General features: G+C 40.8%; 1 protein-coding gene across 1 annotated transcript in view; it reads right to left on the bottom strand.

The window, feature by feature from the left end:
- LOC110502713 (CUB and sushi domain-containing protein 1) overlaps positions 1 to 4,360 on the bottom strand; it is a 510,046-nt gene extending 505,686 nt beyond the window's left edge. The window contains exon 1 of the mRNA XM_021580963.2: positions 4,034 to 4,360. Within this exon, the coding sequence (XP_021436638.2) occupies positions 4,034 to 4,100 (67 nt within the window). The 5' untranslated portion in view covers positions 4,101 to 4,360. The remainder of the gene's footprint in view (positions 1 to 4,033) is intronic.
- Between the last annotated feature and the right edge of the window lie 21,386 nt (positions 4,361 to 25,746).

Here is a 25,746-nt window from a genome sequence, read left to right as displayed (position 1 = left end):
CTTGCCATAACAAAGGGATTGAATACTTATTGACTCAAGACACTTCAGCTTATCATTTGAATACATTTGTAAACATTTCAAAAAACGTAATACCACTTTGACATTATCGGGTGTTGTGTGTCTGTAGGCCAGTGACAAAATATATAAATGTAATCTTAAATTCAGGCCGTAACACAACAACATTTGGAAAAAGTCAATAGGTGTGAATACTTTCTGAAGGCACTGTATCTCTACCATCATCATAGGGTCTCAATCTGTACATTGTAGTCTACAGAATAAGGCAAACAGTTGAGACTAGAATTTTTGTGAATCAGGGATCTCACTTTCTATCCTATAGATAAATTAATAAACACATGTATTTGTTAACCATAAACTTATTATTGGCATTACAATGACATAGGTCTGAAATGTGTACGGGGCATTCTATTAGAATAATCTATAACATCCTGCATGATAAAAAAAGATTAATTAGGCCATGTCCGCCCAAAGTCCCCACATGACTTTGAGATGCAGCATTGTCATTAACTCTGATGGCACAGCTGTGACAAAACAAATGTTTCTTTCACAAGCCTGGGAACCACTGAAAATGCCTGCAGCGTTGTTAATTCCTCTGGAAATCGTATCACTCAAAACTAAATATTATGGGAGTTGAAAAACGAGTGTTTGACGTATGATTCATGCACATTAGGCCCCTCTCTGCAGAAAGTAGAGGCTTCATATGAATATATCAGGAGGGCTAAATGAGTACCAGGTATCTTATATCCTGATGCCTAGTCACCTTACCCCTATATTATCTACATATCTACCTTTATGACGCCCGTATCCATGCACATTGTAAATGTGAACTGACTGACACCGTATATATTATGCTTGCTTACTTTCTCATGTTCTTATTATTATCTCTTGTGTGTTTTTGTTCTACCTTATGTCATTTTTAACATTACATTGTTATTGATTACTGCATTGTTGGGTTTATAGCTGGCAAGAGAGGCATTTCACTGTACAGTACTTGTGCATATGACATTGAAACTTGAAGAACTTGAAAACCAATGCTATAATGAAGGTGAGAGACTGAATAATCTAATGGCAACTGCCTTGCCGGCGCAATGCCACTTTGTCCAAGCGACTCCTTAACTCGTTCTTTAACAGTATCCCATGACGAAGGATGCTAGCCTAATGTAAGAGGAAGTCATCACCAGTGGTGGAAAAAGTACTCAATTTTCATACTTGAGTAAAAGATATGTTAACAGAAAATTACTCAAGTAAAAGTGAGTCACCCAGTAAGATACTACTTGAGTAAAAGTCTAAAAGTATTTGATTTTAAATATACTTAAGTATCGAAAGTAAATGGAATTGCTAAAATATATTTAGGTATTAAAAGTTAAAGTATAAATAATTTCAAATTCCTTATATTAAGCAAACCAGATGGGACAGTTTTTATTAGTTTTTATTATTGATGGATAGCCAGGGGCACACTCCACCACTCGGACATAGTTTACAAACAAAGCATTTGTGTTTAGTGAGTCTGCCAGATCAGAGGCAGTAGGTGTGACCAGGGATGTTCTCTTGATGAGTGCATGAATTTAACCATTTTCCTGTCAAAATGTAAGGATTACTTTTGGGTGTCAGGGAAAATGTCTTGAGTAAAAAGTATATTATTTTCTTTAGGAATGTAGTGAAGTAAAAGTTGGTAAAAATATAAAAAGTAAAGTACAGATACCCCAAAAAACTACTTAATTAGTACTTTAAACTATTTTTACTTAAGTACTTTACACCACTGGCCATCACAAAGTCTTACTGAGTCCAACAAAAATATTTGACCTCTGTCATTGTGTCATTTCAAACCAGATTCTTACAATGAGTATAAACCACTTGGACTAAGTTCTCTGTTTCTATGGAAATGCCAGCTGCACTACATAAACTGACCAGCACAGGAGAGAGTAGGACAATTGCTGCATCAAAAAAAACATCTGCAAGTTAGCCTGTGATGGGTGAGTTCTGAAGAATGATTCATTAAATGATATCTAGGAGAATTGGATGTGATCAAAGTATTGCGAGAGTCAGTGGAAGTTGTCCTTATGGCCCGTATATGCATCTAGAATCCACTTGAATGTCAGCACAAACATGGGACCTTGCCTAATATGGCTAAAGGATTGGGTGGGTGTGGGTGGGAGGTATGATGAAACTGCACTTCACTATCAATTGTGGGTCAAAATATTATTAATTGGAGTCTGGGGTTTACCCTTTGCCAGGAGGTAGGCCTATGACCTGTAAGCATGCTGAGGGTGTTGTGTTCAGAGGTTCAGACACTCATCAGTTTAGAAACATATAGCCTATGTTGCACATGGGGATGTGTAACTTACACCTCAGACTGAAGTGTCCCCACTTGTGTCTCTGAATGACTAGCGTTCTGTGTGGCGCGACTGGTAAAATGCTTTGGGAAGGCAGTCACGTGTGCTAGCAAGGCAGAGGTCCTCGGTTTGAGCCTCACTGTGAGACGAATCCATAAAAGTGGTACTCGCTAGGCAAGCAGTGTGATGTCCTTTATGCCCGCATGTGCAATTCCATTCCTTACTACTTAAGACAAACATTGAGTGAATATATAGGCTGCTACAGAACAATTGTCATACACAAACAGCAATAGTCATAGTCATATAGCTAAGCCTGCTATGTAACCGTCTGTTGTCAAAACGGCCTAGTTTTAATGACATGATACGATGTTGAATCACTTGTGTCAATAATTAAATGTTCAGATGTTACAACAAACTATGCAGTGAGCCTTCCTTGTCAACACGTGTTCCATAAGGTTTTCCCGGGATTAACGTTGGATGTTAGGGTAGACTGTAGCAATTGAAATAGCCTATGAACCTGAATTTGAGGCATGTCATTATCATTACTGCCTATTGTCAGAACAACATTGGAATGCACATCTGGTTCAGAAATGCATAGCAGCCAGCTAGCTACGACCACAGATACTACTGATATATATTCAATATTCAACAATGGCCACTGTGGTCGACTATAGACTTAGTCTTGAACTTATGATCAATATTGTATCTCACTCTACCCCCAACCCCCTCCCCTCTTCAGTACTGGTTCTCCCCTTCAATTACAGTACATCTACATGATTGAAACTGACATTTTAAGAGGCATTACAAAGAAAACGACACTGATGATAGCCTATTTGCCAAGTTACTAACGTATTTTCATTACTAGCAATATTCATGAACCATTACAAATATTCACAAATTGCCCATCATTGTACTTCTATGGTTTACCATTAAAAAATAGAGACATTGTTTAAACTAAATTACATGAAAGTACAGATGTGATCAATAAAAACGAATCTTTAGGATCCAAAACAGTTTCAAATAAGAAGTACACACGTCCATATAGGCCTACATGATTAATCCAATGATGGCAATGAAAAGTACATGAGAATAAGAACCACTGGTATAATCATGAAGGGATTGTTTTACAATCCATGGTGAAAGAACAAAAAATAACAGTCTGATAACAAATAATTAATTTGGCTAGTGGAGGAATATTAATGGTGGCCTCCACGGAGATTTCATGATTAGGCTAAAGTGACACAAGCCTTTGCCATTGTTTCTTTCACACGAATGTGGCTTTTTAAAACACTTAAAACCATTGGAGAGCGCATTCACTTGTCAGAGGAGAAGTAAAATGCTCATAAAGGCGCTATTGATGAGGCACTTGTGCAACGGCATGCCAGTCTCTCTCGGAAATGCAAGAATGAGACCGACGTCAGGTTTCAGTCAAAAGCACATATAAAAACTGAAATGATGCCCAAATTATCAATTATCAATAGACTACCATGAAAAGACAATAAATAGTCACCGTCATTCATCAGGCGTTTAATAATCACTGTAGGCTAATTGAGAAACGTTTTGGCTCTGGATATATTGCATACATGCAAGTTTTTCTCAAACTATTAAACGTCAGATTAGACGTATGACACAGTCACGTCTCTATAGAGCAAACCCCACATATGGAAAGGATTTTAACTTACCGTTAGCTGCGGTAATCAGACATGCAAAAATAAGCAGGGTATGCTTAAATTTCCCCATCGCAGTCATGTTCGTTGTTATTCCACGCAGCCCCCGGTTTCTTGGGTTTTGTTCAACGATCACAAAAATACATAGAGATCCAGCTTTGGCAAGAAGATGTGACGCCTATGGTGCAGGGATTCGCCTATATTAGCTCTCATATCATCAAGAAATGCTACTGCAGAGATACGAGATTGACGAGCAGAGACCCAAATAGGTTTCCTTGATCCAAGGATAGCAAGAATGTGTACTGTGGGCTACTACGAGATTGCAAGAGAGGGAAGAGTAGAGGGAGCCTGTATCCAACAAAAAGAGTTGGACTCAACCATCATATACAGCCTGGTCTCATAGAGTAGACGTAATACAGTAAATGTAAATCCGAGACACTCAAATTAGTATTATGTTACATTTGGTATGGTTACATAAGACAGAAGGCTGCTTAAGGCAACAACAAAAAAAGTAGGGTGGTCGGTCGGGGTGGACATGTAGACAGACGTGTGACGTGAATGTCTAGCAACCTAAAGGTTGTGTGTTAAATATCATCACGGACAACTTTTGCATTTGAGCTAATTAGCTACTTTACAACTACTTACAATTTTTTTTTTACAACTACCTAGCATGTTATCTAACCCTCCCCCTAACCCTTTAACTTAATGACTAACCTTAAGCCTAACCTTAACCCCTAACCCCTAGCTAATTTTATTGTTAGCCACCTAGCTAACGTTTGCCACACAAATTGGAGTTCATAAAATATCATACATTTTGAAAATTCGTAACATAGTGTATAGATTGCAATTGATAACATATTTTACGAAAAGGGTGATGGACATGCACAAATTATTACATACCACACAAAAATGTCATGCTCATTGGAGTGTCTCAGAATTATATTTACTGTGTTACATCTACTCCTGAGTCCAGGTTGCCAAATATGATACAAGGGAATTTAGAATCAATCTGAGTGCCTGTACTGCAATCTGAGCGCCTGCACTTTGAGACTGGTAGCATACCACCACTCTGAAGAAGCACCTACACAGGTGCAAATGCATCAAATTCAGTGAAACGCATGTTAACACTGTAATATCACCTACTAGAGCAAGAGATTAATGATTGACAGACAATATGACCAAGAGAAGGAACATGTAAACATGTTTTAAATAGATATTTTCTATGTTTCTGCTTTACACGAACCCTAGGAATTAAACCAATTTCACAAGATCACACCTGTAGGCTGCTTCACCCATTATAAATTCAAATCAAATTAATATGCAATCGATTGTTGTGTGGAGCCTTTGTTGATTGGTGTAGCCCAGTATGTAAGCAGAGTGGGAACACCACTGCTTTATAATCAGAAATGTAACACTGCATTCTTATCATCACTCTCCAACTAGCACCAATGCACTGTTCCCTCCATTTTGGTAGGAAGCCTACAAAGACATACATAGACATTACGATGTGGTTAACGAAATATGTTTCACAATTGCACTTTGTTTTCAGGTGTGGATGACTCCTGCATAAAGCTGAAATTCCCTTAAGATGAATGTCTACTTGCATCTATTTGATTATAAAGTAACCTAAATGATCTGGTTTGCTGTATTGGGAGAAAAAATGTCTAATTTTTATGGACTGGTAACTAATGGAAGAAAGCTTGTCATCAAACCTTTCAAAACATCAAATTCCAATTCACTGTATAAAACATATAGGATAGAACACAATATGTATTCAGTTGTGCCCATGTTCATTAAGCCTACATACAACTAAAAATATTCAGTCATTGCCAAAATAGAAATTCTAAAATGGTAAGTCCAGCTGTTTTCTGTTAACTGCGTCATGCACATTGGACAGCAACACACTAAAGTAAAACGTGTGACTCTGCTGCCATCTAGTGAAAATAAATACATGGCCAGTATACTGAATGTGCCGAACTTTAAAGACAAATAATATAGTTTTCACTCCAATAAAGATTTACAATTACAAACGATCAAGGGCCTACAAGAGTTTTGGTGAGGTTTAGAAATACATTTTTAGAGGAGAGAATGAAAATGTCATTAAACAAACACGAATAAACAGGTAGATCTATTGTCTATTCAGAATGTGGCATTCCTCTCTCCCTCTTGACAGTAATTGGCTGAAAGGACGGAATTAGAGATCAATGTGGGTGGGGAGTTTTTCTGTGGCTCTACACTAATTTGAATGACAAAATTCACTCAGCTGAAAATTAGAACTGATTAACAGTGAAATTGATATTCCTGTATAATCTGCAAGGTCTAAGTATGCCATCGTGCATATTTAATTGAGGAATTAAGGAATTGGCCATTCAGTGAACCACGATTGAGTGATGAGTAAATCATGCCAGAGATCTGAACACTTGCTAAAGCCTATGCTTTAATTCAGTGGGTTAACAAAGTACACTGAACAAAAATATCAAGCAAAGTGTTGGTCCCATGCTTCATGAGCTAAAATAAAAAATCCCAGAAATGTTCGATACGCACAAAAAAGCTTATTTCTCTCAAATGTTGTGCACAAATGTGTTTACATCTGCGTTGGTAAGCATTTCTCCTTTGCCAAGATATTTGATCCACATGGCAGGTGTGGCATATCAAGAAGCTGATTAAACAACATGATCATTACTCAGGTGCACCTTGTGCTGGGGGGCAATAAAAGACCACTCTAAAATGTGCAGTTTTGTCACACAACACAATACCACAAGTTTTGAGGGAGCGTGCAATTAACATGCTGACTGCAGAAATGTCCACCAGAGCTGTTGCCAGAGAATTGAATGTTAATTTCTCTACCATAAGCCGTCTCCTACTTTGTTTAGGAGAATTTGGCAGTACCTCCAACCAGCCTCACAACTACAGACCACATGTATGGCGTTGTGTGGGCAAGCGGTTTGCTGATGTCAATGCATTTTTTTAAGGTATCTGTGATCAACTGATGCATATCTGTATTCCCAGTCATGTGAAATCCATAGATTAGGGCGTAAGGAATGTATTTAAATGGACTGATTTCCTTATATGAAATGTAACTCGGTAAAATCAATGAAATTGGTGCATGTTGCGTTTTAATATTTTTTTTCAGTATATAATGGCAGGAGAAAGGGATTCAGCTCCAGTTGGTCACATTAGCGATCGTGTTTTCTTGCCAACAGTGTTTGCAATTCTGTAAACTACCTTTAAATATTGCAAGCCAAAATTCTACCTATTGCAACCTACTAATGACAAGCACTTTTGGTAATGAAAGTGGGCATACTCTGTAAAGAAATACCACCACCGTTAATCACTCACTCCACCCACAGCTTACAGGTAAGCAGTTCAGTGAGGGGTTATTTTCAATAGTGCATCCATGCAAACCTCTTCTGATGACTACCACATATCCTGAAGAAAGCTAATATGTATTTTAATGGAATAAACAATCAACCAAATCCTTGCAAACCCTATATCCTCTACCCTGTTATCCTGTATGTTTATCTTATAACTGTAGTAACACTGTAATTAATAGGGTAATATCATTGTTACATACAGTACCAATCAAATGTTTGGACACACCTACTCATTCAAGGATTTTTCTTTATTTTTACTATTTTCTTTCCTTCTTAATGTGTTTGAGCCAATCAGTTGTGTTGTGATAAGGTAGGGGTGGAATACAGAAGATAGAAGATATGTGGCAAAAAAAAACAAGTTAATTAGAGTTAACTGCTCCTCAGATTGCAGCCCAAATAAATGCTTCTACGAGTTGAAGTAACAGACACATCTGAACGTCAACTGTTCAGAGGAGACTGCGTGAATGAGTCCTTCATGGTCGAATTGCTGCAAAGAAACCGCTACTAAAAGGACATTATTCCTTGCTACCATTTCGAAACCAACTGCAACTCTTTGTTAAGTGTTGCAGTAAAAAAACATGTTTTACCTTTATTTAACTAGGCAAGTCAGTTAAGAACAAATTATTTTTTTCAATGATGGCCTAGGAACAGTGTGTTAACTGCCTTGTTCAGGGGCAGAACGACAGCTTTTTACCTTGCCAGCTAGGGGATTTGATATTGCAACCTTTCGGGTAATAGTCCAATGCTCTAACCACTAGGCTACCCCATTTCAGTCGCTGTAGTAGCTGATGTGTATAGTTTTGAGTCATCCACATACATAGACACACTGACCTTACTCAAAGCCAGTGGCATGTCATTTGTAAAGATTGAAAAAAGCAAGGGGCCTAAACAGCTACCCTGGGGAATTCCTGCTTCTACCTGGAATATGTTTGAGAGGCTTCCATTTAAAGAACACGCTCTGTGTTCTGTAAGACAAGCAACTCTTTATTCAAGTCTTTCCAGCAGCAGACTATAATCGATAACGTCAAAAGCTGCGCTGAAGTCTTACAAGACAGCACCCACAATAATTTTTAGCATCAATTTCTCTCAGCCAATCATCAGTCATTTGTATAAGTGCTGTGCTTGTTGAATGTCCTTCTCTAAAAGCGTGCTGAAAGTCTGTTGTCAATTTGTTTACTGTGAAAAACATTGTATCTGGTCAAACATCATTTTTTCTAGAAGTTCACTAAGGGTTGGTCGGCTATTTGAGCCAGTGAAGGAGGCTTTACCATTCTTGGGTTGTGGAATTACTTTAGCTTCCCTCCAGGCCTGAGGGCACACACTTTCTTGTAGGCTTAAATTGAAGATGTGGCAAATAGGAGTGGGGGTGCTTTGCTTAGTGACACTGTCTGTGATTTATTTAGAATTCAAGTCACACTTAACCAGCATGGCTACCACAGCAATCTGCAGCGATACAACATCCCATCTGGTTTGCGCATAGTCCCACTATCATTTGTTTTTCAACAGGACAATGACCCAACAGACCTCCAGGCTGTGGAAGGGCTATTTGACCAAGAAGGAGAGTGATTGAGTGGTGCATCAGATGACTTGGCCTCCACAATCACCCGATCTCAACCCAATTAGGATGGTTTGGGATGAGTTGGACCGCAGAGTGAAGGAAAAGCAGCCAACAAGTGCACAGCATATGTGGGAACTCTTCAAGACTGTTGGGAAAGCATTCCAAGTGAAGCTGGTTGAGAGAATGCCAAGAGTGTGCAAAGCTGTCAAGACAAAGGGTGGCTACTTTGAAGAATCTAAAATATAAAATATATTTTGATTTGTTTAACAATTCTTTGGTTACTACATGATTCCATATGTGTTATTTCATAGTTTTGATGTCTTCACTATTGTTCTACAATGTAGAAAATAGTCAAAATAATGAAAAACCATTGAATGAGAAGGTGTGTCCTACCGGTACCCCCTGTACATAGCCTTGCTACTGTTAAATACATTTATTTAACTTGCCTAGTGAAATAAATTCTTAATTTACAATGACGCTGGGCCAATTGTGCAGCATCCTATGGGACTCTCGATCACGGCCGGTTGTGACACAGCCCGGGATCAAACCAAGGTCTGTAGTGACACTTTTAGCACTGAGATGAAGTGCCTTAGATCGCTGCGCCACTTGTGCTACTGGTCACTATTACTCTTGTTCACATGTGTATACATTACCACTAGTATATAACCATAAGTATTTACAGTGCATTCGGGGAGCGTGCATAATATTCAGACCCCTTGACTTTTTCCACATTTTGTTACGTTACAGCCTTATATTAAAATTGATAAAATACATTCTCCTCATCAATCTACACACAATACTATAATGACAAAGCGAAAACAAGTTTTTAGACATTTTTGCACATTTATTAAAACTAAAAAACAGATACCTTATCTACGTAAGTATTCAGACTCAAAATTGAGCTCAGGTGCATCCTGTTTGCATTGATCACCCTTGAAGTTTCTACAACTTGATTGGATTCCACCTGTGGTAAATTCAATTGATTGGACATGATTTAGAAAGGCACACATCTGTCTATATAAGGTTCCACAGTTGACAGTGCATGTCAGAGCATAAACCAAGCCATGAGGTCGAAGGAATTGTCCGTAGAGCTCTGAGACAGGATTGTGTCGAGGCACAAATCTAGGGAAGGGCACCAAAAAATGTCTGCAGCATTGAAGATCCCCCAAGAACACAGTGGCCTCCATCATTCTTAAATGGAAGAAGTTTGGAACCACCAAGACTCTTCCTAGAGCTGGCCGCCCAGTCATACTGAGCAATCGGGGGAGATGGGTCTTGGTTCTGGAGGTGACCAAGAACCCAATGGTCACTAACAGAGCTCCAGAGTTCCTCTGTGTTAGAGGGAGAACCTTCCAGAAGGACAACCATCTCTGCAGCACTCCACTATTGAGCAATTTATGGTAGAGTGGCTAGACAGATGGCACTCCTCAGTAAAAGGTACATGGCAGCCCGCTTGGAGTTTGCCAAAAGGCACCTAAAGGACTCAGACCATGAGAAACAAGATTCTCTAGTCTGATGAAACCAAGATTGAACTCTTTGGACTGAATGCCAAGTGTCACGTCTGGAGGGAACCTGGCACCATCGCTACGGTGAAGCATGGTGGTGGCAGCATCGTGTTGTGGGGATATTTGTCAGCGACAGGGACTGGGAGGCTAGTTAGGATTGAGGGAAAGATGAACGGAACAAATTACAGAGAGATCCTTGATGAAAACCTGCTCCAGAATGCTCAGGACCTCAGACTGGGGCGAAGGTTCACCTTCCAACAGGACAACCCTAAGCACACAGCCAAGACAACACAGGAGTGGCTTGGGGACATGTCTCAATGTCCTTGAGTGGCCCAGCCAGAACCCGAACTTGAACCCGATCGAACATCTCTGGAGAAACCTGAAAATAGCTGTGCAGCGACACTCCGCATCCAATCGGTCAGAGCTTGAGAGGATCTACAAAGAAGAATGGGAGAAACTCCCCAAATACAGGTTTGCCAAGCATGTAGCATCATACCCAAGAAGACTCTTTCTTGGCTGTAATCGCTGCCAAAGGGTCTTCAACAAAGTACTGAATAAAGGGTCTGAATACTTATGCAAATGTGATATTTTATTTGTTCTTTTTAATATATTTGCTAAAATTTCTAAAAACCTGTTTTTGTTTTATCATTATGGGGTATGTGTAGATTGATGAGGATAATTTGTTTTTTATCCATTTTTGAATAAGGCTGTAACGTAACAAAATTTGGAGGAAGTCAAGGGGTCTGAATATTTTCTGAATGCACTGTATGTATTCATGCTACCAGTCAATTTCCAACACTGTTTACATGTATATCCACCTATCAGGCCTATACTGTCACTCTAACACACACTCACTTACACACTCACACACACACACACACACACACTTACATTTATATACAAACACTCAATAACATGCATGCACCCAGGGCCAGCTCTAGACTTTTGGGGGTAAAACATGTTAGTGGCCCATTACTTGACTTTGGAGGGAAACATATATGTTTTAAATTAATTTCCTGCAATTCTACACATTTTGCCATGGGGGCGTAAAGAAAATGTTGCAGTTTTAGTGCAAGTTTTATGCAATTCTGCACTTTTTGCGATGGGGAGGAGGGAACGTTTCAATTTTATAATACTTTTCATGCAATTCCAGTCATTTGCCATAGGGCAGAGATTTTTTGTTGTTGCAGTTTTACAGCTAATTTCCTGCAATTCTACCCAATTTTGTAATGACATATGCCGTTAATGATATCTGAGTGAGAATGACAAACAAAATCAGTGGGGCCCCCTGGAGGTCAGGGCCCCTCGGTGGGTGCCCGTTCATTATTAGGCCATGATTACTACTGTACAAGTTTAGATATCTGGCTAGACTAGCTACTGTCAATGACTGACATAAGAGAAACAAATCTACATTTCGAAATTACACCAAGAGGCCGGGAGCACTAAGTGACCTCTTATTCCTGGAACCGGCCCTGCACGCAACCACCTACCACTTATGCTGCTGCTATACTGTTTATTATTATTATTTATCCTGCTACAAGTAACTTTATCCTAATCCCCACCTGTATGTACATAGTGTACATCTACCCCCAATAGTCCAGTATCCCTGAACATTGTACATTTGGCACTGACCCTGTATATAGCTTCTGAATTTATTTCACGTTTTCTCTTTTTTTATACTATTTTGATATTGATTACTGCACTGTCGGGTAGAAAATGTAAGTTAAATATTTCACTGTACATGTGACAATAAAACTTGAACTTGTAAATTGTGTATATGCAGGGCTGTCCTGTGAAAGAGACCTGGTCTCAATGGGACTCGCTGCTAAAATAAAGGTAAAATAAATAATAAACCCATAGACATTATGAAATGATTTGTATTTGATACATCATTGAAATTTGTTCAAGTAACCTTGAGAAATTCTATTTCTATTGGAAATCATGTTATCTTTGACCTTACTCAATGAACAAAGCCATTTCATTACAGGGACGTGAGAAGGTTCCTGTTTTTTTGACCCGCGGACGCAAGGGAAACATCTGTGAACAATTTTTAAGCAGTTTCAGTAATGTCTACTTTTGGGGCTTTCTCTGACTCACATTTCCTCATTAGTGTCGGCCAAAACCTACTTAAAATCTGAGTGCGTAACAAAAATTGTAATGCAAATTTCCCAACCGGCAACAATCAAATTTACAGATGCGCTATATTAATTTGACCGTGCTGTTTACAGCAGAAAAATAATTCTGCAGCAACAGGAAATGTGAATTATTATATGGATTATAATGAATGGACATTTTTGTAGGGGTTGATACATTTTTGATTAAGGTAAATAAAAATGTATTCATAAACTAGTGGAAATTACAAACTTTATAAGCATTTTACACTACAATTGTCATTTTTCCTTAAAAGGATACTTTATCAAGGATATTTATCAACTTGCCCAGAGTCAGATTACCTTGTGGATACCAATTTTATGTCTATGTGTCCAGTTTGAAGGAAGCTCGAGGTAGTTCCGGAAGTTGTAGCAATGCAAGGCTGAAGAAATCATGTCATAAAACGAAGACTCTAACAAGAACCTACAGTGAAAGCAAACAAAACGTTCAATTATTGTGCAAAAGTTCTGTCAAGTTCCAACAACTTTTAACCTGCATATGTATGGCTTGTGTTGAAAAGATGGTGCTGGAGTGGATAGAAGCTGTCTTACGGGCTCTTAACCAATTCTGACATTTTATGTGTTTTTTTTACACTGATCTTTAACATAATGTCTCCGCCATTATTTCCTGTGACCGAAACAGCTTCTGGACATTAGAGCAGCGATCATTATACTCGATTTGGATGAAATTGTCTACCTCTACGTATCGGAAGCTCTGACATTCTGCTCATTCTGGACCAGTCTCTAATCCCCGGGACTCGAAAGCGGCGGCAAAAGAGAGGCAGGCGAGGAGGCATGCTGACAAGAGTACATTGGTGGGCAAAAAGAGATCGCCATTGCGCTCTGTTCTATTGGTGAATGTACAGCCAGTGGAGAACAAACTGGATGAGCTCCATTTGAGACTATCCTATCAACGGGACCTGAAAAACTGTAATATTCTATGTTTCTCGGGGTTGTGGCTGAACGAGGACATAGATAACATACAATACATCTAGCTGTTTTTTCTATGCATCGTCAACACCGGACAGCAGACTCGGGTAAGACAAAGGGAGGAGGGGTGTGTCTCTTAACAGCAGCCGGTGCATGATTTCTAATGTTAAGGACGTCTCAAGTTTTCTCTCTCCTGAGTTAGAAAACTTCATGATAAGCTGTAGACCATACTATTTATATAGTTTTATATATAGTTTTCATCTATATTTTTCATAGCTGTCTATTTGCAACCTCAAACCTGAACACCTAATTAAATGGCAACCCAGACTATTTGCATTGTCCCCCCTCTTTTACACCATTGCTACTCTCTGTTGTTATCATCTATGCATAGTCACTTTAATAACTCTACCTACATGTACATATTAGCTCAACTAACCGGTGCCCCCGCACATTGACTCTGTACCGGTATCCCCCTGTATATAGTCTCGCTATTGTTATTTTACTGGTGCTCTTTAATTACTCATTACTTGTATTTCTTATTCTTATCTGTATTTTTTTTAAATTGCGTTGTTGGTTAGGGGCTCGTAAGTAAGTATTTCACTGTAAGGTCTACACTTGGTGTATTCGGCGCATGTGACTAATACACATTTTATTTGATTTTTAAACCGATGCTGGCACTGTACTCAACAAGTGGTGTAGGGCCATAAGCAAACAGTAAATTGTACATCCAGAGGCGGAGTTTCTCATGGCCGGTAATTTTAATGCAGGGAAACTGTTTTACCTCATTTTTAACAGCATGTCACCTGTGCAACTAGAGGCAACAAAACTATAGATCACTTTTACCCAACACATAGAAAAGCATTCAAGGCCCTCTCTTGCCATCCCTTTGGCAAATCAGATCATACTCTAACTTTATCCTCCTGCTTCCTGCTTAGAAGAAAAAACTCTGAAGTGATCCGATGGAGCGGATGCTAAGCTACGGGACTGTTTCGCTAGCAGACTGGAATATGTTTTGGGATTCATCCAATAACACTGAGGAGTTTACCATATCAGTCACCGGCTTCATTAATAAGTATGAGGACAGACGCTGGGAGACGAGAAGCAAGGGGTGAAGATTTAATGGATAAACGGACATACAGTATAACAAAACAGGAACAGCGTCTGGACATAGGGAACAAAACAACATGAATGCAGACATGGGGAAGAAACTGAAGAAGTGACAGATATAGGGGAGGCAATCAATAAGTAATAGAGTCTAGGTGAGTCCCGTGAAGCCCTGATGTGCGAAACGACGGTGTCTAGCACCATTTAGTGCCAGAGAGGGGAGCGGTAGCAGGCGTGACAAATAAGTGTATCAACTACGTCGTTCCGACAGTGACCGTGTACGTACAGTACATACCCCAACCAGAAGCCATGGATTACAGCCAATATCTACACTAATCTGGATGCTTATAAGAATTCCAGCTATGAACTCCGAGACATCAAACATGCAAAGTGTCAATACAGGGCTAAGAACGAATCCTATTACATCGGCTCTGACGCACGATAGATGTGGCAGGGCTTGCAAACTATCATCGATGACAAAGGGGAAACCAGACGCGAGCTGCCCAGTGGCACGAGCCTACCAGATGAGCTAAATACCTGCTATGCTCGCTTCGAGGGAAGAAACACTGAGCCATGCATGAGAGCACCAGCTCTTCCGGATGACTGTGATCTCGCTCTCCATAGCCAATGTAAGACTTTTAGGTTAAACAGGTTCACATTCTAAGGGCTGCAGGACCAGACGAAATACCAGGATGCTTACTCAGAGCATGCTGGACAGTGTCTCACTGTTCAGACCAGCTGGACAGTGTCTTCACTGACATTTTCAACCTATCCCTGACCCGGTCTGTAATACCAACTGGTTTCAAGCAGACCATCGTGGTCCTGTGCCCAAGAACACCAAGGTAACCTGCCAAAATGACTATCGCACCATAGTGTTACAGAGTCTAGTTGATAGGTAATCGACTAGCTGGGCTGTTGCCCAGAGTCCGTGTGTAGGGACTTTTACAATACTTGAACAAGGCTTTTGAACTTCTCATTGGTGTCTGTCTGTATTCCTTTATCCAACATATCATACTGAAACATGGTGTCAGAAGTGAGGCTTCTACCACACCAAGCTCTCCAGCTCGTGGCCCTAATCCTGCCCGTCAAAGCCCATACTTACTCACGGGTGGATTGGCTGTGTTAGCCACCAGACAGGCTTACAAGGGACTATGTTAACTTGTCCTATGTTCATATAAAAAAAATATTAAAAAGAGGAAGGTGACAACAGAAGTAAAAAGAAAATGTAATGCTTTTTCAATTGTTATGACTTGACTGTTAAGAACTTAATGTTGTGCTGTTATGTTTGCACTTTCTATTGAAAAGGATGATGTTACAGTGTTAAGTTGATTGGTAATCGACTAGCTGGGCTGTTCCCCAGACTCCGTGTGTAAGGACTTGTACAATGCTTGAACAAGGCTATTGAACTTAACATTGGTGTCTGTCTTTATTCTTTTATCCCAACACATCATACTGAAACAAATAGCACTCACATTTATAGCCATGAAATTCGAAAAGGCTGATTAAGGTTTACATCAACACCATCATCCCAGACACCCTGGACCCACTCCAATAAAGCATACCGCCCCAACAGATCCACAGATGGCGCAATCTCGATTGCACTCCACACTGCCCTCAGCCACCTGGATAAAAGGAATGCCTACGTAAGAATGCTGTTCATTGACTACAGCTCAGCATTCAACACCATAGTTCCCTCCAAGCTCATCACCATCCACATTGATGGGGCTGTAGTGGAGCGGGTCGAAAACTTCAAGTTCCTCTTTGTCCACATCACTAAGAAATTAACATGTTCCACACACACCCACACAGGAGGCTGAAAACTTTTTGGGCACTCATATCCTCAAAAGGTTATACAGCTGCACCATTGACAGCATCTTGACTAGCTGCATAACCGCTTTGTATGGCAACTGCAAGGCACCCGACCGCAAGGCGCTACAGAGGGTGGTGAGTACAGCCCAGTACATCACTGGGGCCGAGCTCCCTGCCATTCAGGACCTCTATACCAGGTGGTGTCAGAGGAAGGCCCAAAAAATTGCTTTATGAATTCACTCACAAATAGATTGAGAACTCTCATGTAAGTGGAATGCATAAAACATAGGAATAGAAGCATAAGAAATGCCCTGAGGCACGTTCAACAAGGCTTTTGTTTGCAGGGAACATGTTGCCAGAGTAACAATTTCAGTTGAACGATGTGAAGGAACGTTTCAAAATGTTATGGAAAGACATGAAACAGCTAGTTTTGTAAGGATTACTGTGGCTTTTTAGGGACAATATTCAAACTGAAAACGACTTAACTATTCCTATTAATAACTTAAATATTCCAATTAATATAGTAGAAAGTCTACATGGCTGCCACGCCCTGACCTTAGTTCCTTTTTTATGGCTCTGTTTTTTGTTTAGTCAGGGCGTGAGTTGGGGTGGGCATTCTATGTTTTTGTTCTAGGTTTTGTATTTCTGTGTTTGGCCTGGTATGGTTCCCAATCAGAGGCAGCTGTCGATCGTTGTCTCTGATTGAGAGCCATACTTAGGTAGCCTGTTTTCCCATTATGATTTATGGGTAGTTATTTTCTGTTTAGTGTGATGTTTCACCTGACAGGACTGTTTCGTTTCTTTCATTCACTTTGCTCAGTTCTAATAAATTAACATGACATGACACTTACCACACTGCATATTGGTCCGATCCTTCCTACTCCTCCTCAGACGAAGAGGAGAAACGTTACAATGTTGGGGCTGTAGTTGATTATTTTTAGCGTCAGTTTAGACCCAAAACAGATATTTACGTTTGCCGCACACTATATTCTCAGACTGTTAGCTAACGTTAGAGAACGATCACGGCTAACACAAAACAAATGGAATATATTAGCTAACGTTACCCAACGTTCGCAAACTATTTCCCTTGTTGAATGCACCACTCTATCATGACATACAAACAAGCAAAAAACCTTATGTGGAATAGACAGTCAGTCAACTAAGTTGAATGCTTGTTTCCACAAAAGGACTACCTAATAATACATATATTGGTCCCGCTTTAAATGATCAGCTTATAAGGGACTACATAATCATAAATACATTTGTCCCGCTTTAAATGACCTTCAGCTTATAAATGTGTGACAAAGCATAACCATATGTCATGCTTTATAAAGCGTTTGTAAATGTGGCAGAACTGTGTGACATAATCACCAATGTCAAATGTGACATAACCCACTTTGTAGAATATGATAGAAACGTGCTTTATAAAGGGTGACATGTTGTGCTGAAGGATGGCATACGCTCTAAAGGCGCGCTGTTCATGTTAGTCGCATTACACGTAATCTCATTCCCAGACTATTCGGTCCAAATGCACGGAAGGTCTAGTGGACCAACGCATCAAACTTGGCCTTCATTAGTTAGGGTTAGGTTTAAAATCAATATTTAAGAAGAGAAATTGTGGAAATGGCCAGCATTAGCCATAATTGACTTTTTGACTGTGTTAGCTAGTGACAATGACAAATACTTTACTCAGGTCACTCCTATAGAATTCTATGGTCACTCCCACTTTGAATGCTTGATGTCCCGGGCTTATATGTGCAGTGTGAGAAATCAAATCAAATCAAATTGTATTAGTCACATGCGACGAATACAACAAATGTAGACCTTACAGTGAAATGCTTACTTACAAGCCCCTAACCAACAATGCAAATTAAGAATAAGAAAGAAAAGATACGGATAAAAATATGAAATAAAAGTAACGAGTAATTAAAGAGCAGCAGTAAAATAACAATAGCTAGACTATATACAGAGGGGTACCGGTACAGAGTCAATGTGCGGGGGGCACCGGTTAGTTGAGGTAATATGTACATGTAGGTAGAGTTATTAAAGTGACTATGCATAGATGATAACAACAGAATGTAAAAGCGGTGTAAAAGGGGGGGGGGGGGGGGGGGGCAATGCAAATAGTCCAGGTAGCACAATTTTTAGGGCCTTCCTCTGATACCGCCTGGTATATACAGTGGGGCAAAAAAGTATTTAGTCAGCCACCAATTTTGCAAGTTCTCCCACTTAAAAAGATGCACTTCAACTATGACAGACAAAATGAGGAAAAAAATCCAGAAAATCACATTGTAGGATTTTTAATTTATTTATTTGCAAATTATGGTGGAAAATAAGTATTTGGTCACCTACAAACAAGCAAGATTTCTGGCTCTCACAGACCTGTAACTTCTTCTTTAAGAGGCTCCTCTGTCCTCCACTCGTTACCCGTATTAATGGTACCTGTTTGAACTTGTTATCAGTTTAAAAGACACCTGTCCACAACCTCAAACAGTCACACTCCAAACTCCACTATGGCCAAGACCAAAGAGCTGTCAAAGGACACCAGAAACAAAATTGTAGACCTGCACCAGGCTGGGAAGACTGAATCTGCTATAGGTAAGCAGCTTGGTTTGAAGAAATCAACTGTGGGAGCAATTATTAGGAAATGGAAGACATACAAGACCACTGATAATCTCCCTCGATCTGGAGCTCCACGCAAGATCCCACCCCGTGGGGTCAAAATGATCACAAGAACGGTGAGCAAAAATCCCAGAACCACACGGGGGGGACCTAGTGAATGACCTGCAGAGAGCTGGGACCAAAGTAACAAAGCCTACCATCAGTAACACACTACGCCGCCAGAGTCTCAAATCCTGCAGTGCCAGACGTGTCCCCCTGCTTAAGCCAGTACATGTCCAGGCCCGTCTGAAGTTTGCTAGAGAGCATTTGGATGATCCAGAAGAAGATTGGGAGAATGTCATATGGTCAGATGAAACTAAAATATAACTTTTTGGTAAAAACTCAACTCGTCGTGTTTGGAGGACAAAGAATGCTGAGTTGATTCCAAAGAACACCATACCTACTGTGAAGCATGGGGGTGGAAACATCATGCTTTGGGGCTGTTTTTCTGCAAAGGGACCAGGACGACTGATCCGTGCAAAGGAAAGAATGAATGGGGCCATATATTGTGAGATTTTGAGTGAAAACCTCCTTCCGTCAGCAAGGGCATTGAAGATGAAACATGGCTGGGTCTTTCAGCATGACAATCATCCCAAACACACACCCCGGGCAACGAAGGAGTGGCTTTGTAAGAAGCATTTCAAGGTCCTGGAGTGGCCTAGCCAGTCTCCAGATCTCAACCCCATAGAAAATCTTTGGAGGGAGTTGAAAGTCCGTGTTGCCCAGCAACAGCCCCAAAACATCACTGCTCTAGAGGAGATCTGCATGGAGGAATGGGCCAAAATACCAGCAACAGTGTGTGAAAACCTTTGCCAACAAAGGGTATATAACAAAGTATTGAGAAACTTTTGTTATTGACCAAATACTTATTTTTCACCATCATTTGCAAATAAATTCATAAAAGATCCTACAATGTGATTTTCTGGATTTTTTTCCTCATTTTGTCTGTCATAGTTGAAGTGTACCTATGATGAAAATTACAGGCCTCTCTCATCTTTTTAAGTGGGAGAACTTGCACAATTGGTGGGTGACTAAATACTGTTTTGCCCCACTATAGGTCCTGGATGGCAGGAAGCTTGGCCTGATGTACTGAGCCGTTCGCACTACCCTCTGTAGTGTCTTGCGGTTTGAGGCAGAGCAGTTGCCGTAACAGCTGTAGAACCTTTTGAGGATCTGAGGACCATGCCAAATCTTTTTAGTCTCCTGAGGGGGACCATGTTAGTTTGGACCATGTTAGTTTGTTGGTGATGTGGAAACCAAGGAACTTGATGCTCTCAACCTGCTCCACTGCAGCGTCGTTGATGAGAATGGGGGCGTGCTCTGACCTCTTTTTCCTGTAGTCCAGAGTAATCTCCTTTGTCTCGATCACGTTGAGAGAGAGGTTCTTGTCCTGGCACCACACGACCATGTCTCTTAACCTCCCAATAGGCTGTCTCATCTTTGTCGGTGATCAGGCCTAGCACTGTTGTGTCATCGGCAAACTTAATGATGGTGTTGGAGTCGTGCCTGGCCATGCAGTCATGAGTGAAGAGGGAGAACAGGAGGGGACTGAGAATGCACCCCTGAGGGGCCATCGTGTTTGGGGACGGCCCGTCAGGAAGTCCAGGATCCAGTTGCAGAGGGAGGTGTTTAGTCCCAGGGTCCTTAGCTTAGTGATGGGCTTTGAGGGCACTATGGTGTTGAATGCTGAGCTTTAGTCAATGAATAGCATTCTCACGAAGGTGTTCCTTTTGTCCAGGTGAGAAAGGACAGTGTGGAGTGCAATAGAGATTGTGTCATCTGTGGATCTGTTGGGGCGGTATGCAAATTGGAGTGGGTATAGGGTTTCATCTTGGCCATGTTCTGTTATAAGAAGAGGACTGGCCACCCCTCATAGCCTGGTTCCTTTCTAGGTTCCTTTCTAGGTTCTGGCCTTTCTGGGGAGTTTTTCCTAGCCACCGTGCTTCTACACCTGCATTGCTTGCTGCATAGGGTTTTAGGCTGGGTTTCTGTACAGCACTTTGTGACATCAGCTCTTGTAAGAAGGGCTTTATAAATACATTGGATTGATTGATTGATTCTGGGATGATGGTGTTGATTTGACCTATGACCAGCATTTCACAGCTACAGACGTGAGTGCTACAGGTCGGTAGTCATTTAGGCACCCTAGTGTTCTTGGGCACAGGCACTATGGTAGTCTGCTTAAAACCTGTTGGTGTTACAGACCCGGACAGGGAGAGGTTAAAAATGTCAGTGAATACACTTGCAAGTTGGTCAGCACATGCTCGCAGTACACATCCTGGTAATCTGTCTGGCCCTGCGCCCTTGTGAATTTTGACCTGTTTAAAGGTCTTACTCACATCGGCTGAGGAGAGCGTGATCACACAGTCTTCAAGAACAACTGGTGTTCTCATGCATGTTTCAGTGTTATTTGCCTCGAAGTGAGCATAGACGTAGTTTAGCTCGTCTTGTAGGCTCGTGTCACTGGGCAGCTCTTGGCTGTGCTTCCCTTTGTAGTCTGTAATGGTATGCAAGCCCTGCCACATCTGACGAGCGTTAGAGCCGGTGTAGTACGATTCGATCTTAGTCCTGTATTGACGCTTTGCCTGTTTGAAGGTTCGTCGGATGGCATAGTGGGATTTCTTATAAGCTTCCATGTTAGAGTCCCGCTCCTTGAAAGGGGCAGCTCTAGCCTATAGCTCAGTGTGGATGTTGCCTGTAATCCATGGCTTCTGGTTGGGGTATGAAGCCAATGACTGATGTGGTGTACTCCTCAATGCCATCGGAGGAATCACAGAACATATTCCAGCCTGTGCTAGCAAAACAGTCCTGTAGCTTAGCATCTGCTTCATCTGACCACTTTGTAATTGATCTAGTCATTGGTGCTTGCTACTTTAATTTTTTTCTTGTAAGCAGGAATCATGAGGATAGAATTATGGTCAGATATTCCAAATGGGGGGCGAGGGAGAGCTTTCTATGCATTTCTGTGTGTGGAGTAAAGGTAGTTCAGATTTTTTTTAATCCTCTGGTTGCACATTTAACATGCTGATAGAAATTTGGTAAAACGGATTAAAGTATCCCTGCATTAAAGTCCCCGGCTACTAGGAGCGCCTCCTCTGGGTGACCGTTTTCTTGTTTGCTTATGGCGGAATACAGCTCATTCAATGCGGTCTTAGTGCCAGCCTCTGACTGTTTTGGTTTGTGAACAGCTACGGAAAATACAGGTGAAAACACTCCAGGTAGATAGTGTAGTCTACAGCTCATCATGAGATACTCTACCCCATGCGAGCAATAGCTCAAGACCTCCTTAGATATCTTGCACCAGCTGTTATTTACAAAAATACATAGTCCGCCGCCCCTCGTCTTACCAGACACCGCTGTTCTGTCCTGCCAGTACAGTGTATAACCAGTCAGCTGTATGTTGATAGTGTCGCCGTTCAGCCACGACTCCTAGAAGCATAAGATATTACAGTTTTGAATGTCCCGCTGGTAGTTTAATCTTCCGCTTAGGTCATCGATTTTATTCTCCAAAGATTGCACGTTTGCTAGCAGAATAGAAGGAAGTGGGGGTTTATTCGATCGCCTACAAATTCTCAGAAGGCAGCCCGCCCTTTGGCCCCTTTTCCTCCGCCTCTTCTTCACGCAAATCACTGGGATCTGGGCCTGTTCCCAAGAAAGCAGTATATCATTCGCGTCGGGCTTGTCAGACTCATTAAAGGAAAAAAAGTATTCTGCCAGTTAGTAATCTCAGTCCTGATGTCCAGAAGTTATTTTTGGTCATAAGAGACAGTAGTGGCAAAATTATGTACAAAATGTGTTTTTTTTAAGTTATAAAAAGTGCAAATAAATGAACAAAAAAACACAATTGGTTGGGGACATGTAAAACGTCTGCCTTCTTCTGCCGCACCATTTTATAGCCTGGGGACAAAGTTACACCACAAAATACTTACCTTGATTAAATCCCCCGACCTAAAGAAATTGAATGTCTTTCTTCTGGAACAAAGTTACATGTTCCTCAGTACACAAACATGCACTCAACAAAGACGAGCCATGTCTAGTGGTGCTGAGCCCAGTCAGGTCTTTGACACATTCACCCCACTACCCACTACCCAAAAATGTTGGCACCATTGTAACAGGTTGTAGTCAATCCCTGGTCTCCAGCATTGAAACAGAAGAGGAATACCTGGTGCGGTAGTCTGTTTGGACTACTCAAAATCATCTTGCTTCTGACACACAAACACAGGCTTTGAATGTCCATTAACCCATTTTAAATACATCTCACACCCTGCAATAACTGGTAGTCCTTGAGAGAACCTTCATAAATCAGCAGAACGGTAATAACCTATTTATTAACCTGTTATGTTGTCTTGTAATAGTTTGAAGTTAGATACCTTCGGTCATTCATAACACGTCCTTAAAGACACTATCGTGTGACGTTGTTCTTCATTTAAAGTCAAGATACCTTTTGGTCATTTATAACGCATACATAAATGCCTTATATCATATGATGCTGTACTTACTATCAGACACCTTTGGTCATTCATAAAGGCTTAATGATATAAACGCAAATGTATTAACTCTTAGGGAATTAGCACTAACAGCTGAAGCATAAACATTAAAGACATGTTTAAACCGTACATTTTCTTTTATTTGTACATTTTTAAACAATACAAATTCATGAAGTTTCAAAAAGCCCAGCAATGCAATTACATTGAACATTACCCAGGGCTGTGAATAATGTAGCTTGTCCCTGAGCTGGCAGACAAATGGTTCTTTCCTCTCTTCCTGCAGTACAGTGGTTCCCCCTTTAACATTTTCATCATACTGCGGCACACCTTGCGGCCTACAGCAGCATTCTGTGGCACGTTATCTAATTGTCAGCCATTTTTTCTGTTAATGCAAGTTATTGCTAGTTTGACTACCAGAGGACATCTTAGAGAGCATTTGATAATATTCCATATAGCAGGCACGTGGGAGACCGGGGTTCAATTCCCTGACGGGGAGGAAGGAGTAGGTTGTCCTTGTAATTAAGAATGTGTCCTTAACTGATTCCATATGTGTTATTTCATAGTTGTGATGTCTTTACTATTATTCTACAATGTAGAAAATGGTAAAATATTGAAAAATCCTGGAATGAGTAGGTGTGTCCAAACTTTTGACTGGTACTTGCTTAATTAATTTGATTAATATTATGGTGTTTCTATTCCATGAAAAACAAAAAACCCTCTGTGTAAATTCAGACTGTTTCGCTCTCGGAGCGCACATTGGACATTCGGGCCGATGAGGAGGGTTGTCTTAAGCATTCTGGCCTTACAATGGCAGTCAAGCACCCAAGCTAACGTTGGCTAGCTTGCTAGCTACTTCCAGACACAAATGAGACCACTCTGACTATTTTACTCGCCCTAGCAGAGCTGGTTAGGCAGCTTTCGTGTTAACCAGAGCATTGGTGATCATAACTGTGCTGCTGGAAACAATTTAATTACACTTTTTTGCCAACGTTTACTGACACCGGCCATATTCAATGGGTGTTGAGTGCTTGTCAATTCATTATTTTGCGCTCCGGTACACTCAGACAAGAGTGCTCTGAAATCAGAGTAGATAGCCAGAGCAAATTTACGAAAGCACCCGAATGTCCATTGAGAACGTACAACGACTCTATAATTTAGCTAAGCTAAGAATTAAGGGAATAATCAAGTCAATAAATGTTGGGTAGTTAGATAGCCTATACTGTAGTTAATATACTGTCAAGTTTGATGTATAACTACTAATGTTAGGTAGATACAGTGGGGAGAACAAGTATTTGATACACTGCCGATTTTGCAGGTTTTCCTACTTACAAAGCATGTAGAGGTCTATAATTTTCATCATATCTACACTTCAACTGTGAGAGACGGAATCTAAAACAAATTAATTAGCATTTTATTGCATGACATAAGTATTTGATCACCTACCAACCAGTATGAATTACGGCTCTCACAGACCTGTTAGTTTTTCTTTAAGAAGTCCCCCTGTTCTCCACTCATTACCTGTATTAACTGCACCTGTTTGAACTTGTTACCTGTATAAAAAACACTCAATCAAACAGACTCCAACCTCTCCACAAGGGCCAAGACCAGAGAGCTGTGTAAGGACATCAGGGATAAAATTGTAGACCTGCACAAGGCTGGGATGGGCTACAGGACAATAGGCAAGCAGCTTGGTGAGAAGGCAACAACTGTTGGCGCAATTATTAGAAAATGGAAGAAGTTCAAGATGACGGTCAATCACCCTCGGTCTGGGGCTCCATGCAAGATCTCACATCGTGGGGCATCAATGATCATGAGGAAGGTGAGGGATCAGCCCAGAACTACACGGCAGGACCTGGTCAATGACCTGAATGACCTGAGAGTTGGGACCACAGTCTCAAAGAAAACCATTAGTGACACACTACACCGTCATGGATTAAAATCCTGCAGAGCACGCAAGGTCCCCCTGCTCAAGCCAGCGCATGTCCAGGCCCGTCTGAAGTTTGCCAATGACCATCTGGATGATCCAGAGGAGGAATGGGAGAAGGTCATGTGGTCTGATGAGACAAAAATAGAGCTTTTTGGTCTAAACTCCACTTGACGTTTTTTGAGGAAGAAGAAGGATGAGTACAACCCCAAGAACACCATCCCAA

Source organism: Oncorhynchus mykiss, chromosome 23, assembly GCF_013265735.2.
Source record: "Oncorhynchus mykiss isolate Arlee chromosome 23, USDA_OmykA_1.1, whole genome shotgun sequence".
NCBI classification, from domain to species: domain Eukaryota; kingdom Metazoa; phylum Chordata; class Actinopteri; order Salmoniformes; family Salmonidae; genus Oncorhynchus; species Oncorhynchus mykiss.
The sequence above is the reverse complement of the archived record's forward strand: the minus strand, read 5'-3'. Positions and strand labels throughout refer to the sequence as shown.